Here is a 17,308-nt window from a genome sequence, read left to right as displayed (position 1 = left end):
GGTATCCTTTGTATAATATCTTTTTAAATAGTATCGTTTATTATTTAAACTTTGAATTCAAGTTTTCAAGTGGGTATGCGGCAGCTCTATGGGCTTCCGTAATTTCTTAACACCACGTAGGCCGTGAGATAAACGACTCATATACGTAATAAAAGATTGAAGCCTATCAATACCACAAAGTCAATGCCACTGTCCGCCTTGAGACAAATTTAACTCTCGATTTTATTGGAAGAATGACTCTCCTTCGAAGTCTATTAAAGCTGTTCCCTAACCTGTGTCTGGGAAGACTTTTTAGTGAACTCGTAATCTTTTTCGAAACTCATGCTTTGGCTCGGTGCTGAGTGTTTTTTAATATGAATAACAACAACCTAGAAGCTCAAGCTTGATTTCTTCTTTCTGATCTATGATTTCGTTTTAATTATTCCTTTGATATTATTTCGTAACAATTATTAAAGTGTACATAAATAAAACATGAGGATACTTTCTTTTTTTTCTTTTTATTGGCCGTGTAGGCAGACGAGCATACGGCCCACCTGATGGTAAGTGGTTACCGTCGCTAATGGACGTCAGCAATGCTGGGGGGAGAGCCAAGCCGTTGCCTATTACTTAATACTCTCCACAAGCCTCGTTTGAAGAAGAACATGTCATAGCACTCGGAAAACACACTGGAGGGGAGCTCATTCCAAAGCCGGGTGAACGTAGTAAAAAATATTATTTAGCTTTGTTGATACTAATAACTGAATTTTATCATTTACCTCCTTTTACTGTTTTAAGCATTAACGACTTTTATTCTAGAATACTCTTCTTAAATTCTTATTTTTGCTCTTGACACATCCCTGCGGTAAACTATAAAAAAGTACGTCTTGTGTTTACATGAATAGTCTGTATTTTGCAATACTTGCACTCAAAGTTTATTGCGCTACTTATAATTAGTCCCTACAAAGAAACTGTAATTTTAGTTAATTCATCAATATTGAAAATATTTATTGCTTAATAAATATTGTTGAATAAGGTTCGGAGTGATATCTTGTTTCTGTCAAGTTTATGATTTATAATGCAAAGTGTAATACATACACATAACACATACAAGCATAATACAAAGCACAGGTCACTGTTCTTGTCGAACCCGTCGAATGCGACGCAGGGTTTGTCGTGAATCCCGGGCCTACGCGTTGTGTGGCTCGGGGGAAAGACTCCCATGAGTCTGTCCGTCTCGCCTGCGCAGGGGTGGCATTCGTCGTCGGTAAGATTCGGAGGTTGGGCCTCGAGGTGGCGCGCGAGAAATCCCAGGCCCTGTTGTTTCACAGGGCTGGAAGAGGGCCGCCACCCGGGACCCACCTGGTGATTGGAGGCGTCCGCGTCGAGGTTGGGGTAACCGGGTTGCGGTACCTCGGCCTCGAATTCGACGGTCGTTGGAACTTCCGCGCTCACTTCGAGAAGTTAGGCCCTCGGCTGTAGGCGACGGCTGGCTCGTTGAGCCGGCTCTTGCCAAACGTCGGGGGGCCCGACGCAGTACTACGTCGTCTCTACGTGGGGGTGGTGCGGTCCATGGCACTATATGGGGCCCGTGTGGTGCCGCGCCTTGACTCGCAGGAACATCGCGGCCCTGCGACGCCCGCAGCGTGCAATCGCGGTCAGGGCGATCCGTGGATACCGCACCGTCTTCTTCGAGGCGGCGTGCGTTCTCTCCGGGACGCCTCCCTGGGACCTAGAGGCGGAGGCGCTCGCCGCCGATTATGCGTGGCGATGTGACCTTCGCGACAGGGCGGAACTACGTCCCGGAGAAGGAGCGATTAGAGCGCGGAGGCTCCAATCTCGGCGGTCTGTGCTGGAGGCGTGGTCTCGCCGCTTGGCGAACCCGTCGGCCAGTCTCCGGACCGTCGAGGCGGTGCGCCCGGTCCTCGCGGAATGGGCGAACCGTGACCAAGGGCGTCTCACCTTCCGGTTGACGCAGATGCGTACCGGCCATGGGTGTTTTGGCCAGTACCAGGATCGCATCGCCCGGAGGGAACCGACGATGGAGTGTCACCACTGTGACTGCGACGAGGACACGGTCGAGCATACGTTCGCACATTGCCCCGAACGGCTGGAGCAACGCCGTGTCCTTGTCTCGCAAATAGGACCGGACTTGTCGCTGCCGGCCGTGGACACGATGCTCGGCAGCGATGAGTCCTGGAAGGCGATGCTCAACTTCTGCGAGTACACCATCTCGCAGAAAGAGGCGGCGGAACGAAAGAGGGAGAGCTCATCCCTCTCCGCACCTATCCGTCGCCGCCGAGCCGGGGGCCGGAGAAGGGCTTTTGCCCGACTCCGGCCCCTGTAGATAGCGGCTTTCCCCCGGTGAAGGTCAAGGAGCGACCTGAGGGGGTAGAGGCTGCGCGGCGCGCTACCAGCACTCTAGCGCGCTGCCACGGAGCTACGAAGGAGCGACCGGTTGGCGGTGTATCGCGCCCCGACCCGGCAGGCTGGTTCTGGTCCAGCGGGGTATTCCGGGACACCAGCGGCACCGTCTGGGCGGCCTGACGGGCTGCCGTACCGAGACGGCCGACGTTTCAGAGCCTTCGATTCGCCTCGAAGGCTCCGTCGGCTGGGCGTCCTTGGGGTGAGCCGCGCTGTCTGGTTGTAGTGTTGACCGCGGTAACCCCTTTACCTCATCCGGGTTCTAACCTCGGAGGGGATCGGACGTCTAGTGTAAGAGTGCAGGGGAGTCGTTTAGTGGGTGGGCCCTAAAATCCTTGGGCCCGCGAACTGCTCTCAACACCTGCAGATCGTTGAGTCTCACATACCCCGCACGCCCATTTTATGCGCGGGGACCTCATAGGAGGTTCGGCCCCCAGCCCGAAAAAAAAAAAGAAAAGGGTTCGTCGTGAAAATTAACTCACAGACACATCCCACTGTGTTTCTCGTCGGATCTTCTCCGTGGGTCTCCGAACTGGTGGTAGATTCAGCGAAGCACTGCTCTTGCTAACATTAGGCCAGCAAAGTCGGACGGCTGAGCCCCATGAGCTCGCCTACATGTCTGATGAAGCTAGGATAGCCCCTCGAGGACAAATATTGAAATAATTGTGTAACGTTTCTATATTCTTCAATAGTTAGCAAAGCATTTGGAATTCGAAGTTCATCTCACGTTCGACTTTTGAAAATCCTTTTCTGTACTAATTTATAAATATGTCCTAAAGTCTCCTAGTGCCTTGAACTGATTAGTAACAAAATGGAAATATATCACTTATTTCAATGGAAATATATCACTTATTATCACGTTTTGTTTCGGCGTGATGAGATCCCAATTTCGGCGCTTGTATTTTTTATTGTTTAGATGTGTGGACGAGCTCACGGCCCGCCTGGTGTTAAGTGATTATCGGAGCCCATAGAATATCTACAACGTAAATGCGGCCACCCGCCTTGGCACAATATTCTAAAGTTTTTTACAGTACAACGGCTGCCCCACTCTTCAAACCGAAACACATTACTATTTCACTGCAGAAATAGTCAGGACGGTGGTATTTACTCGTATGGACTCACAAAATGTCTTACTACTACTAATTGCGCAAGTTATAATTTTGCGGGTTGATTTCAATTTAAGTGCATAATTCACTAGAAAATGTCGGGCTCTGCTTTTGAGTTCCCGAAATACTTATAGGCCCTATTTTACGATCTTAAAGTCCTTTTGCGTGAAGCGTTGCTTAATTTCTTATTATTCTAATTTTCAGTTCCAATTTCACCAAATTATCTTTGTTGTATTATACTAAGCTTTAGTATTGTATGTATCACTGAATACAATAAAACCATACCAACCTTTGAGATGATCTGATGCATGGAAGATCAGTTATAAAAATACTAGAAAAAAATTTTTTTGCTCATTCCATTATCTCCTACTTTTTAAGTACTTTTTATATGCATTATTAAAAGTGTACAATTTCCAAAAATATTCGAAATTGAGTTAATATGCGGAGTTATTTGGTATCACCAGTATTTTTCTTATAAATACTGTCAAAAGAGCGTAGTTTAGTTTTAGTTTTGTTTTTTAGTTTACCTATATTTTGAGTACTATTAACAAAATTAATACATAATTTTATCTTACTTTAAAAGACAGATAATGTAACTGGCAAAAAAAAAAAAATGTTTCAAAGATGATTAATGTAAAAAATATCACACGTTAAACCTTTAAAACGCTCTCCTGTAAAATTAGTAAGTTTTGAGATTATATAGTTTTAACGCGAGAAGATATGTCAATAGGTACATATGTGAAGTTTTTCCTGCATAGATACTGTTTGGTTGTATTGTATTATTCAATGAATTTGGTATCTTTAATTAATTACCTATAAAATACACATTCTCCGGTATTCAATACCGGTTATTATTTGCAATTAAGTACTTTAATTAACGATAACATGACGAACCTAAGGAAACGCTAATAAACAGCAAATAATTCAATAAATTTGCATTGAATTGACATTGTAAGGCATTGATAAGTTTCTAATGATGGCGTTATAAAAATGACTAACCCGTTGAGTTTGTTTCCTCAGTTCTTTTCAGGACTGTAAATTATTTTGGGACTGACAGTTGTTCAATGAGATAGATCCAACCGCGCTCGATCGAGACGGATTTCATATTTTGTGGCAGGAAGCCATAGGTTTGAGTGCAACATCACATTGTGGATTCCATTACTTGTCTATAGACATGAGGTCGCAGTCTCAACTGTATTGTATAGAAGCTGTTCCACTCTTCAAAATGGAACACATCTTGTCTTAGTGGTAGAAATAGGCAAAATTCTAGTATTTATGTAAGCGAGCTCACAATAGCACTAGGGTGCTATGAAAGTTCTTAAGAGCTAATTAAAACGTGTTTATAATGTATTTACTCAACTACTGAAATAATCTAATATTTAAGTATTGAAATTGACATTAAATGAACGCGTATATATTATGTACATGTATAAAATGTAACTAAATTAAATATGATTATGTAAAACATTGATGTAATTTATTGAAAAAAAAAATTAACTAGGTGTTTTCTCAATATCAGATCATTAAACTTTAGCATAAGATTTTTTAACTCATGAAATTGTTGCGGAATTCGATTGGTTTTATTTAATCATTTGTAGTAAAACAACAACGGAGTTTTTGTTGGACTAATATTGTCCAATAATGTCCAATAAAATTGGATTGTGTTATTTTGCTGTAATTACAAGAAGTAGTATTCGGGTTATGTTGTTATTGGCATTGAACAAACACACAGTAGTAGCTCGTATGTTAATGGTGGTCATAATGTTTGTGTAATCGAGTTTTATAAATCAATATTAATACGTGAAGCAAAAACTTTGTATCCCTTTTTACGAAAATTGGGTGGACGGAGGAGTATAAACTTTCCCACACTTATACAGAATATAGAGAAGAAGTGCACAATGCTAACATTTGTTTTAAATAATGCTAATAGATACATCAAATTAATAAAGAAAACATTACACACACTACATACCATGTATTTGACGCATACCCGCATGCATACTGTTTATTGTCAAACTTTTGTTCTTGACGTCTGTTGTCAAATTGAGATAAAATATTGTTTGTCTTTGTTAAAAAAATTTATAGTGTAGTCTTGGCGAAATTTGTGATTATAGCAGTATAAAACACAATCATAATAGTGTACAAACTTACAATTCCAATTAATTATAGTCGAATTTCGACTACTGCGGGACCTCTAGTCATCATAAATAATCAATACTCATTTGTTTATTTTCACTTGTAAATTTATTTGTCATAGCCCGAGCCCACAAGATTTGAAACCATCATTAAATAAAGCTCTGAGGGTTTTCCGATTTGAAGGGTAGAAGAGCTGTTATTAGAATACCATTGAGACTTTAAACTAATGTTCAAAGTTTCCAGCATCCAATTTGATATATCTACACCAATAAATAAATAAATACCGGGAACAAGTCACGCACAGCTATCGGGCTCCAAGTTATGGGAACCAGAGACTGACATACAAACTTATTACGTTTAAATGTATAGATATATAGATATTGAACACCCAGAAATAAAGCCAACAAACCTGTTCATCACACGAACGTTTGCCCGATGTGGGAATCGAAGTCTCGACCCTGGGCGCAATAGTCAGGGGCGATAATACCACCGAGTCAGTCATAATAACGGGGAGTCGTGATTTTGTCGAGCGATAGCCATAGCTATTATTTTATTTTTCTAGGGATCATATTATCTTCATAATGCAACTTTAGATGATTTTGGTCTACTTAATTACCAGTAACCTCAAGGGGCAATTCTGGCTTCAGCGGGTGCGTAGGCGAGCACACGCAGCTCCAAATGAGAGGCTTTGTTAAAATCTGCCTTAGCAGCTACGCTGAATCTACTATCGGATCGGGATTGTGACTCGTGATCGGGAACTTTTGCTGAGCAATTCGTCTTTAGCAATAACAAGTCAGAGGTGTAAATAACATTTAAAATTACTGTTATTTCTCAGTTAGTGATTGTTAAGAGAATAACCGTATACACTTTATGCTACATAGATTAGACTTTTGCGAAAATGTAGTGCCTGCCTGTTTTGTTGCCGCCATGGATTGCGCAAGAGGAATGTATGTATTAAATCGTCATAGAATTAAGCAGCATTTTGTGTTACTTAGTCCATAATGTTTACGCTAATAAACCAGGAATGATTTACTTATGTGGACCTAAAATTTTATTATACTACAAAATGTTGTGAATTGTGTTGTGAGATTTCTCAACGATAGCAACCCTCCACACTACACGTTATTTATTTGTTATTATTATTATATATTTTTATATTTAAATTGCGAGTGCCTCACGTTTCATAAAGAAAGAGAATAGACTTGGTGCTTTTTAGTCTGTTTTATTTTATTTTTCTATTGTTTGTATTACTTTTTCTATTTCTTTATTTTCTTTCATTCTTGGATGTGTGAAAGGGTTAGTTAATAATACAATTATATTGTCTTATCTATTATCCAGATCTATGTTTAATATTTTCTTTCAGTCTTTAGCTTATCGGAAGTTGATTTGTATTACATTGCCAAGTTTATTTCTAATATTTAGGAATACAAAAAAAAGTGAGGAAAGCCCACGTGAAAACCAGTAGATTTATTAAATAGGAAGATCTGATGTCTTTATCACCCTTTGAATAACGTTAGCTGCGCATCGTAAATTATTTACAGTCGATGCATAAAGATATTTTAAGCATATCATTCCAGCTATATGAATAAGTCAGTAGTTATTGAACAGGCATCGCAATTGGGTGTGCACGATATATTTTGCATTGATTCTATGTAGCTTTTATGTATGGAACGTGTTGTTGTGAAAAAGTTATTGAGTTGAGGAATTCCCATCCATAAATAAAAGCAAGGCAGATATTGTGTTATATACAGGTAATACTTTATAATTGGTATTATTAGTGTCACGGAAACGGTATGAGATTCGATTTACCTTTGAATTTAAGCGATCTTAAAGTATTAAATATGTATTTACAGTGCTTGCGCATGAGGGTATGTTTGCCTTATTTAATTAACCTTGTGGGTTGGAGGTTGGCTCGACAAATAGCAAGAGATATTATACTTTGACGGTTCAACGTGTTAGTATAGATAAAAATATATCACTTAAAGCTTAGTATAATGTTTAATGTATATTAGCAGTTATTGTTTTGAAGCGAATGTATATTATGTAAATTTATTTTTGTTTGATTTAAAAAATATTTGTTTTGAGAGTAATTTTTTTTTTTATCATTCACTACTTTAAATTGGTTTTTAAATTATTAATATGTTTTGTGTCAACAATAAATCACAGTTGATGATATCATAAAGATATTTATTAATATATTAGAAGAACAATGCAAAAATTCGGATTGATGGGTGTCGTTTTATGGATGCTTTCATTGCTTAGATACCTAACCTATGATAGGTTCGAAATGGTTATTTTGAAATTTCACTTTTACAAGTAGTTAAAGTAAACAGATTTTTTCTGTATCAGACTTTCGGTAAAGCGTTTATGGTCTAATCTATTTGACGTCGAAGTTATTTTATGAAAGTAAATTCCGAAGTCACTAAATTTCCAAAATTACAGGTAGTGGCATTTATTAATTTATTTATTTTTTCCTACCTATGCTGAGAGCCTTGAGAGGCTATATCAGCGTAGCCTTAACTAGTAGGTGAGCTCATGGGGCTCAAGCCTGACGACATTGCTAACACGAACCCTAGCAAGAGCCGTGCTTCGCAGAATCTACCACCGGATCGGAAACGCGACCCACTGAGAAGATCCGGCGAGAAACTCAGTGGGCTGTGTTTGAGGGCATTTATTCAGCTCGCATGCCTTATATATTGTGGAGTCCTGTACTGCCTTTTTTACTGCCCTTGTTAGCAGACGAGCATACGGCGATGGTGAATGGTTACCGTCGCCTATAGACTTCAGTAACACCAGGGGCAGAGCCAAGCAGCTGCCTACCGTTAAAACTGGTCAAAAACGAAGCCACTGCCTATTTCTGATATGAAGTAATCACGCGTACTAAATTGAAAAATTGGACAGCTTCTAATCAATACTATAGATATTTCGTCATGTGTCTTGAAGCGGCTAGTGGAATCCACATTGTGTTGTCTTTGAAATCCGGTAAGCGATTAATACCAAATACGGCTTCCGCTGCTATCAAATTTTCATACAGATTTCGGGTCAGGCAATTTGTAAAAGATATGAGCGGTCTGCTTTATTTACCTACATATATGAGTTACAGGATAGATAAAAGCATGATTAGAACATCATTCCACAAAAATATCTACGTCCCGATTTCATTCAGGAAAATTGTGCGACAATTTAGTTTATACATGATGCGTGATTGCATCGTGCGATCGTCGTGTTTAAAGAGCAAAATGTTTGTGTAGTATTGGACGTGACAAAAATTAAGAAAAGAGGTGATTAAAAATAGATTTGTTGTTAAAATGCACTGTATTTCTGATATATTTAGTTTATTTATCTATGACATAATTTTTTTTTTATTTTTTTTATTGCTTAGATGGATGGACGAGCTCACAGCCCACCTGGTGTTAAGTGGTTACTGGAGCCCATAGACATCTACAACGTAAATGCGCCACCCACCTCGAGATATAAGTTCTAAGGTCTCAGTATAGTCACAACGGCTGCCCCACCCTTCAAACCGAAACGCATTACTGCTTCACGGCAGAAATAGGCGGGGCGGTGGTACCTACCCGTGCGGACTCACAAGAGGTCCTACCACCAGTAAGTAATTAAAAGTTTTGGATATTGACATTGAAATATTATGGAATACATTGACACTTCAAATATTTTATTTTTATATTTATTAGGGTCACAGTACTGGAGAAAATCTAGACACATTAGCATTTCACTTAAATAGAAAAAAATAATACATTAATAAATTCATCCTTTTGGGTTGTGAACACAACTTGCATAAGGTCGGTTGTGAAGTCGTCAGAGGCCGACTTTTTATTTATTAAATATGTACTAAAATATCAATATAAACAGATATTAAAAGTAATAAAAAACATTGAACATTTAAATAAAGAGGGAACATAATGTTCAATAAAATTCAAACGAAGTCTATAGCTCAGTGTGGATCGCGGATCTTAAATGTATTTTAAGTGAGGCTAGAGAAGCATGGCAAACAAATATGTCAGTTTTATCATGTGTACTATTAGTCAGGGTAGTCATACGATAGACAGGACAGTGCTGGCCAAGATTACTTTAATTTTAATTTTTGGTAGGTTAAAGTAAAGGTAAAGTTTTGCGATCACATAGACGGCTGCCCGAGCGCGGTATACTTAAGTAAATGCGTTCAAGTGAATCTGGCGAATCTATCATGTTATGTACAAGCTTGTATAGGAACACAATGTCGGCTACTTTACGTCGTGTGCTTAATAACTGCATCCCATAGAATGAAAGTCGTTCTTTATATAATTTTAGTTGCTGATATTAATTATTATTAAAAGCGAGATGATAAAGGAACCGTTTTTGGACTTTTTCTAATTTTCTTGCCTTAAACCTATTATTGCGTATCCGTTAGTTTCTACGAGTCGTACACTAAATCATAGCTGTTTTTCGATTTAATCATGTGTTTATACGCGATGACAGTCGTCAGCGCCACGGGAACTCTAAAGTATCCGAAACACCGGAAATTGTTAATAGAATGATATCACCCGATTAAACTGTAAAAGTAATTTTAATTAAATTTGTAACATAAATAAACTCAGGTAACTAACTACACGTGTAGGGGCAACCCTTGCTACTTGTACACACACGCTTTTATCATTCACGTGTTTGTGTTCGTACGCCACTGAATCAGCATTCTTTTAGATTGTCATAACAATGTCAATCACTTCTGTTAGTGATGTACTGAAGTATTATTTCCAAATTACGTTTAGTGTTATCGAGTCGTGTTTACAAAAAAATAGTTTTAACTCGGAACGAGTTTGAAATATTTGTTTCATCTTATGACTGGAAGGGCTTGTTAGATTTGGTTGCTAAATAGTGAATTTAAAACTTAAAATACTAGTTCAGCGTCTCGTTGTAAGCTTACACATATCACGGTAATCAGAAGTATTTGTGGAATTTATTGAAAAATCGCTGGGGAATATATTTAAATTAAGAAATCCTTATGCGTAACAGAGCCAATCAACGCAGTAGTGTCAAGGTTTTCTGACCGTTTTAAATCTAGAGGTTATCAATCAAACAAACACTGCTTTATTCTGATATCATAAGAATTAATTTAGCGTAATCAGTGGTCGAATGTATTATAATTCATTTCTGATATCTGAAATCTCATAATTTTGAGTATCTTATTGTAAATAATAAACGTTAACCTGTTTTTTTTTTAATAATCTTGTTTTAAGATTATTAATGTAATTTGTCGTTGATTCGTTTTCAAACTGCACTAGTCTGCACGTACGGTTCCAGATAACATAAAAAGGTGAACAGACAATGATCGACATAGCGAGTCAGTTACGTTCAAATCACCAAGATGAGTTGAAGGGTGAATTGAAATGTAAATTCACATGATTTGTTACATACGTATTTTTGTATTAAAATTAAATATTCCTGAATTAGTTTATTTTGAAATTGTTCGAGTTGTAGAACGTGATACGTTTAGTTATTGTATTAGTCAGATTATGTTTTTACAATAAATGAGTGAGTGCCATCGTATGATTGTGAAATAAGCCTCTGATTGAAAATAAATACGAGCTAGTAAATGTTTAATTGTAGTGATCAATCTGTTCCGGCTTATTAAAATAAAAATCGGTTTCAAGCTGCATTTACAATTGCTGCAGGTATCTTATTACATTTATTAATCTTAGTAAAATAAAAATAAAAGTGTGTTAGATTAGTGGTTGTTTTTGGATATTATGTTTTTAATTATATTGGTTTTTTTGTTACGTTTACGAAGTGATCACATTTCGATTTTCAAATTATTATGTTATAAATATATTACTTGAAAGAATACTTTGTTAGGATCTTGTAATTGAACGAATATTTGAGAATTCTGCGTCTACATATTTTCCTCTCTATATTGCACCGTATGTACCATCAGAAATGTTCTGAATAATTGTTTGTCGTGTCATTACCTCGATTCCCGCCATCGAAGCGTAGTTTATAATTACTGAAGTAGTAGCTGCGTTTATATACAGTGACGTTACGGTTATAATTTTTCTTCTCTTCTGATTTGAACATCACCTTGGTTATAACAGCACAGACTAACGACATGTTTATCTTTAAATAGGGCTTAAAAAGAGCTGCTTAGCCATAGAAAGTGTCTTCGAAGGTGCCACCTTAAAGTTGAATAAAAAATCATTAATACTCTGTTTATTCTTCAAAAATTTTCTCATTTGTTTCAGTTAAAGCGTGTAAAGTAAACATAACTCGGAATCGATCATGGATTCTTGTGCTGACGAAGCAGTTGATTTGAATGAAAGTGGTGAAGCAGACGATAAAAATAGTGTTACAACAAAGAGATATCTATGGCGACAAGTACGTATTATTGATGCTAGAATAGGGATTTTTCCTATTCTTAGATTTGTACATAATTTTATCTTTAACAGTAAATATTGATAAAAGAAATACTTTCAACATATTAGTGAAAATATATTTAAAACTAGCTGACCCGGCAGATTTCGCAGTGCCTCAATCGATAAATAAAAGACCTAAACTTTATTTGATTCCTACAATTTTCATATTTATCTACTTTTTAAACCTTCTCTGGACTTCGACAAATAATTCAAGATCAAAATTAGCCAAATCGGTTCAGCCGTTCTCGAGTTTTAGCGAGACTAACGAACAGCAATTCATTTTTATATATATAGATGAAGATGATGAAATTGTTTTAAGCATAGATGTGTAGTGGGAGCATCCAACCATTTTTTTAGGCACGCGCGCACTAATGTCGTTATTTCTATTTCAAACATTAAATCCATGTTTCCTTCCGTCAATTAACAGTAGATTTAGTTTATTTGAGCTCACACATTTTGGAAGAGTTTTTTTATACAACTTATTAAAAAAACATGTAACATTCTCATTCCGAACCCTGTATTAATTAGTGAGGTAAATTTTAATTGACAGACGAGTTTCTGGCCCACACGGTGTTCAGTGGTGACCGGAGCATGTACCTACCCTTCAAAACGTGAATACCGCCGCCTCAGTCGAAGTCCCTATAACATTAGAATAATGACTATCCCGTCCTTAACCCAGAACGAATAAAGGTTTTTGGTAAAAACGTATCGATAACGGACCATAAACGCTGTAGTTAAACGAACACACCGGGCGTCTTACCTGTAGGCTACCGACGCAATTGTCAAATTTACATTATGAGAGGCTCATTTTGAAAAAAAAACTTGTTAAATTTTAATTAATATTGGAATTGGATTTGTCGCAGAAATTGATAAGATAATAGTACTACTACACAATGATTTAATTTTCTAATTTGAATGTATTGTATGATTAGTAGATTATGTATAACAGAGTCTATTGTGAGTATCGGAATTCATTTATTACACTGAACCTAAATTGGAAACTTGTTATTTATTCACAATTTATCAAACCAAACATAAATTAGTCTTCTGAGTATGCATTTTAAAACGAAGATATAACTTTTATTCAGTATTTTTATCAAAATGAATAGTGTTCTTTATTTACCATAACGTATTCCTGTAGTACGACTGCAGAAAAAAGTAGGCCGTCGGTTTATTTTTAATGTAAAATAATATTTATAGAAAACATATCCTTTCAGATTTTTGTTTCAAGTGGAGTTTGGTCGATTTACTTTGTTCTTGGTTTGGGCTTCGGAGCGCCAACTGTAATGATCCCACAGATCAGAAGAGAAGCTAACTCAACAGATGCAGTTACCGAGAGCATGGCTTCATGGCTAAGTGAGTTTGCTATTTTCTTGTCTCTTCTCAAGTATCAAGTTAGGAAAAAAAATATTACGAAGGACAGATGACGTAAAAGTAGTTTAACTATTCTGCTTGATGCATCAATAATGCATTCCACGGATAGGCAAAATACTCGCTGTTACAAATTAATTTGTTAATTATATACTTTGCCAAGATGAGTAACTGTGTTCACATTATACATAGTATCTATAGACTCTTGTTATCTACTAAAATCGAGTGAGCTCTGTGCTTGTTTTCTTAATCTTTCGCTAAAAAATACTTTAAATGTCTTTTTTTTATTTATTGGCACAGGATGGATTGGTAAGGATATTTTTTATTTTCAGCTTCCGTGCACGGCTACTCTGCACTTCCATGGGTATTCGTGATACCTGTTTTGACAAGATACATCGGAAGAAAAATACCTTTCATCATAATATGTATAGTTACTTTAGTTTCATTCCTGTTATTTTATTTCAGTACAAATACAACGCATTTATTGATCAGTGCGATAATGCAAGGGATGCTGCTAGCAAGCAACATGACTTTGTTGGTTGTTATTGTAACGGAATACTCCTCCCCGAAATATCGAGGGGTATTCATGATATTCGAATCTACAGTTTTCTTTTGGGGAGTATGGGTCGCTAATGCGACGGGAGCCTTTTCCCACTGGAAAAACATCGGGTACATCGCCTTTGTTTGTTCTCTGTACCCTTTGACCGTCGTATTTTGGCCCGAATCGCCTTACTGGTTGGCGATGAAGGGCCGGTTCGAAGAATGTGCCGCTTCACACCACTGGCTGAAAGGGTACGATAAAGATTCCCAATGTGAACTCGAGACGTTGATTGATTCTCAGAAACAGTATATTAAGATGTGTGCGGAGAATAAACGAAATGTTGCAGGGAATAGGGTGAAGTTTATTTATGAAACTATAAGCACAAAATCGTTTTACATGCCAATGTTTATATCTGTAGTAGTAATGTCAATGTATCATTTCTCTGGAAAATTAGTATGCACGATGTATGCGATGGATTTAATTAATCAAATAACTGGCAGCAACATGACCTCAAGTTATGGCATGCTGATTATGGACATCATTACAATAGTAGGTATGCAGCTCGGATGTATTTTATCAAAGTTTTTGAAAAGGCGTACATTGTTGTTGACTTCGGCCACTTCGGGGATTTTCTTTCTCTATGTCATATCTGTATATTTGTATCTAATTAAGTATTCGGTTATTGCCGAGAATAGATATCTGTCAATATTGTTTCTGACATTGTTTTCCGTGTCAATAAGTCTCGGTCCCATGATAATGCCGTCCACTATATTTGGAGAGTTAATATGTTTAAGGTACCAAACGCCTTGTTTACTTTTATTAACATTGTTTTCTGAATTTTTAATGGCAACTATTTTGAAAATATCTCCGTATATATTTCGTACCCTAACATTACCCGGTGCTTTTCTGTTTTACGGGCTATCAGCATCTTTTTTCGCATTGCTTGTTTACAAATATTTACCGGAAACTAAAGATAAGACGTTATTTGAGATTGAGAATTATTTCAAAGATCCCAATCAGAGACAAAACGATGTTGAAAGGGTTTTGATAAAGCATAGGTAATGTTTTTTGTTGTTAATTTAACATGACTGATTATTTTTTTAGCTTTTAAACCAAACAACGTAAGCATTTCGCTTATAAATAATAAATACATGACAATAATTCAAGGTCATTTTTATCTAATTTTCGTGTGTGTGTGTTTTAAATGTAAAATATCTTCAAGTGGTGAATGAATTCTCTTTCATCTGGAGACATTAGTTCAAAGTCTATTGCGTTGAAATAAGCGCTATGCTATCGCTCAAACTGAAATCGGTTATAGCTTCGTGCCAAAGGTAAACAACAGCTCTAAGTTAAAATTATGTAGTTAAAAGCTTAAAAGCTAAGTAAAAATTATCTAAGGTAAAATTATGAGTGTAATTGTAAATAAAAATAATAAAGGGTTAAACACTAGTAATACAAAAATATAGTTATTATAATGAATCATAATGATATAAAAAAAAAAACATTTATTCAATAATTTTTGTGTAATATTGACGATTTATATTTTAACTTTATTTAGTTTAACGTTATTTTTAGCTAATCGTTGTGTAATTAGGTCCTTACATATGAAATTGGCATTTTGTACGGGAGGAATAAAAAGTCAATTTTTTTTGTAAAATATGTATAACTAGCTTTTGCTTGCGACTTCATCCTTGTGGAATAGTTAGTTTGGCATAACGATAAATTTTACCCGCCTCTTAATTGACGTAGAAATTGAAAATATTTTTGAATAATAGAATGTTAAGGAGCTATTTAAGGTACCAAAATCACGCTTTTTAACTGACTTCAAAAGAGGAAGTTATCAATTCAACCATAATTTTTTTATCTATGTATGTTCACCGATTTCTCGAAAATGCTTGAACCGATTCTGATAATTCTTTTTTCTTTTTTTTTGTTCGAAAGGGTAGACTTTCCGAATGGTCCTGTAATAATTAAGATCTGATGATGGGATCCTGGAGAAATTCAGAAAAGTCTATTATTGTCAAAGCCTATCTTGAAGTGATTTGGGTGTTTTAGTGTTGTAATGAATAACATATTTATTTGGATAAGGATTCATATATCATCTTTATAAATATACCTTCACAAATAATGCTTTATTTTAGAACAAATTTGTTTCGTATAAAAAACGTTATAGTGAGCAACCCTAACATGACAGCGTGATGTTATATGATGACATATATAAATGGGCATATAAATGGGACAAATAATTTTTCAAATCGGACCAATAGTTTTTGATATTAGCGCGTTCAAACAAACAAACAAACTCTTCAGCTTTATAATATTATAATAGTATAGACTAGGTAAAGTATGCTCTGTTGTTATCTATGCACTTTTGCCATCTCATAGGTAGTTCATTGATCCCTTTACTAAAAAAACAATAAATTCTTTGAAGGCGGTTTGGATTGCCTTTTGGATTTTTCCTTTCCAGATTTGCTTCAAGTGGATTGATACAGTTTTATCACTTACCCCGAAGCCTGCAGCTATCTCTGAAGTGCTTTGTGATGGATCCGCTTCCACAATAGCCTGTAATTCTTCATTTTCCACTTTGATCTCCGGCCGTCCACGGGGTTGGTTCTGAAGGTCGAGATTTCAAGAACGAAAACGTTGAAACCAAAAACGTATCGTGCTTTCTTTTGCGACATCAGTGCCGTACACATCATTAATCCTTCGAGATGTTTCTGCAGCACTGGTGCCACGGTAGAACTCGTACTGGTAAATATACCGATATTTCATGTTTTCCGTAGTGCGGTAATAAGCGACGCCAAAGAAAAAAATAATGAGGAAAAAACAAATAAATGACTGTTTTCGAAACTCAAATGTACCAGCTTAATGAAATTATACATTTGAATTTGGAATTCTTAACCAAAGAGGAGATATTTCAGATAAAAAGTGGTCAGTACGACAAAACGCCAATTTCATATGTAAGGACTTAATATTAGTTTATGGTGTATGGTTAGCTCGTCTTTTATTTTGCGTATGTTATGTAATGAATTTTCGCTTAATCGATTTTGTAAGCTTTGCTTGGCTATTATGAAAAATAAGAGCTGTCTTTTCCACAATGTAACCAATATTCGCGATACTTCTTGCCTATGTTTAGAAAATGTCTTCATTAATAAAGGTTTTATACCTATGTATTTTAATTAATTGAATTATAATTAATTGAATCGGTTTCGTGAAATTTAAGAACTTGTACTATAAATTATATCGACCCCAATATCAAATAGATGATTGATCTTTAGTTCTCAACAGTTTATTCTCATCCTAATTTTTTTTTTTTTTTTTCCCTACCTATGCTGATAGCCTTGAGAGGC

At 36.6% G+C, this 17,308-nt stretch overlaps 1 protein-coding gene across 4 annotated transcripts in view; it reads left to right on the top strand.

Moving 5' to 3' along the window:
- Positions 1-17,127, top strand: part of LOC114241381 (facilitated trehalose transporter Tret1-2 homolog) — a 48,654-nt gene extending 31,527 nt beyond the window's left edge. Inside the window, exons 1-4 of one of the 4 annotated variants that reach the window (XM_089728350.1) lie at positions 7,236-7,393; positions 11,876-12,008; positions 13,264-13,402; positions 13,750-17,127. In XM_089728350.1, coding sequence (XP_089584476.1) covers positions 11,913-12,008; positions 13,264-13,402; positions 13,750-15,020 — 1,506 coding nt within the window. In that variant the 5' untranslated portion in view covers positions 7,236-7,393; positions 11,876-11,912 and the 3' untranslated portion in view covers positions 15,021-17,127. Of the gene's footprint in view, positions 1-7,235; positions 7,394-10,975; positions 11,312-11,571; positions 11,803-11,875; positions 12,009-13,263; positions 13,403-13,749 lie in introns of those variants that run through there. The other 3 variants (XM_028172201.2, XM_028172203.2, XM_089728351.1) reach the window with 3 other exon arrangements.
- Positions 17,128-17,308: the final 181 nt, after the last annotated feature.

This window comes from Bombyx mandarina, chromosome 06 (genome assembly GCF_030267445.1).
Source record: "Bombyx mandarina strain Sakado chromosome 06, ASM3026744v2".
Lineage (NCBI taxonomy): Eukaryota > Metazoa > Arthropoda > Insecta > Lepidoptera > Bombycidae > Bombyx > Bombyx mandarina.
The sequence above is the reverse complement of the archived record's forward strand: the minus strand, read 5'-3'. Positions and strand labels throughout refer to the sequence as shown.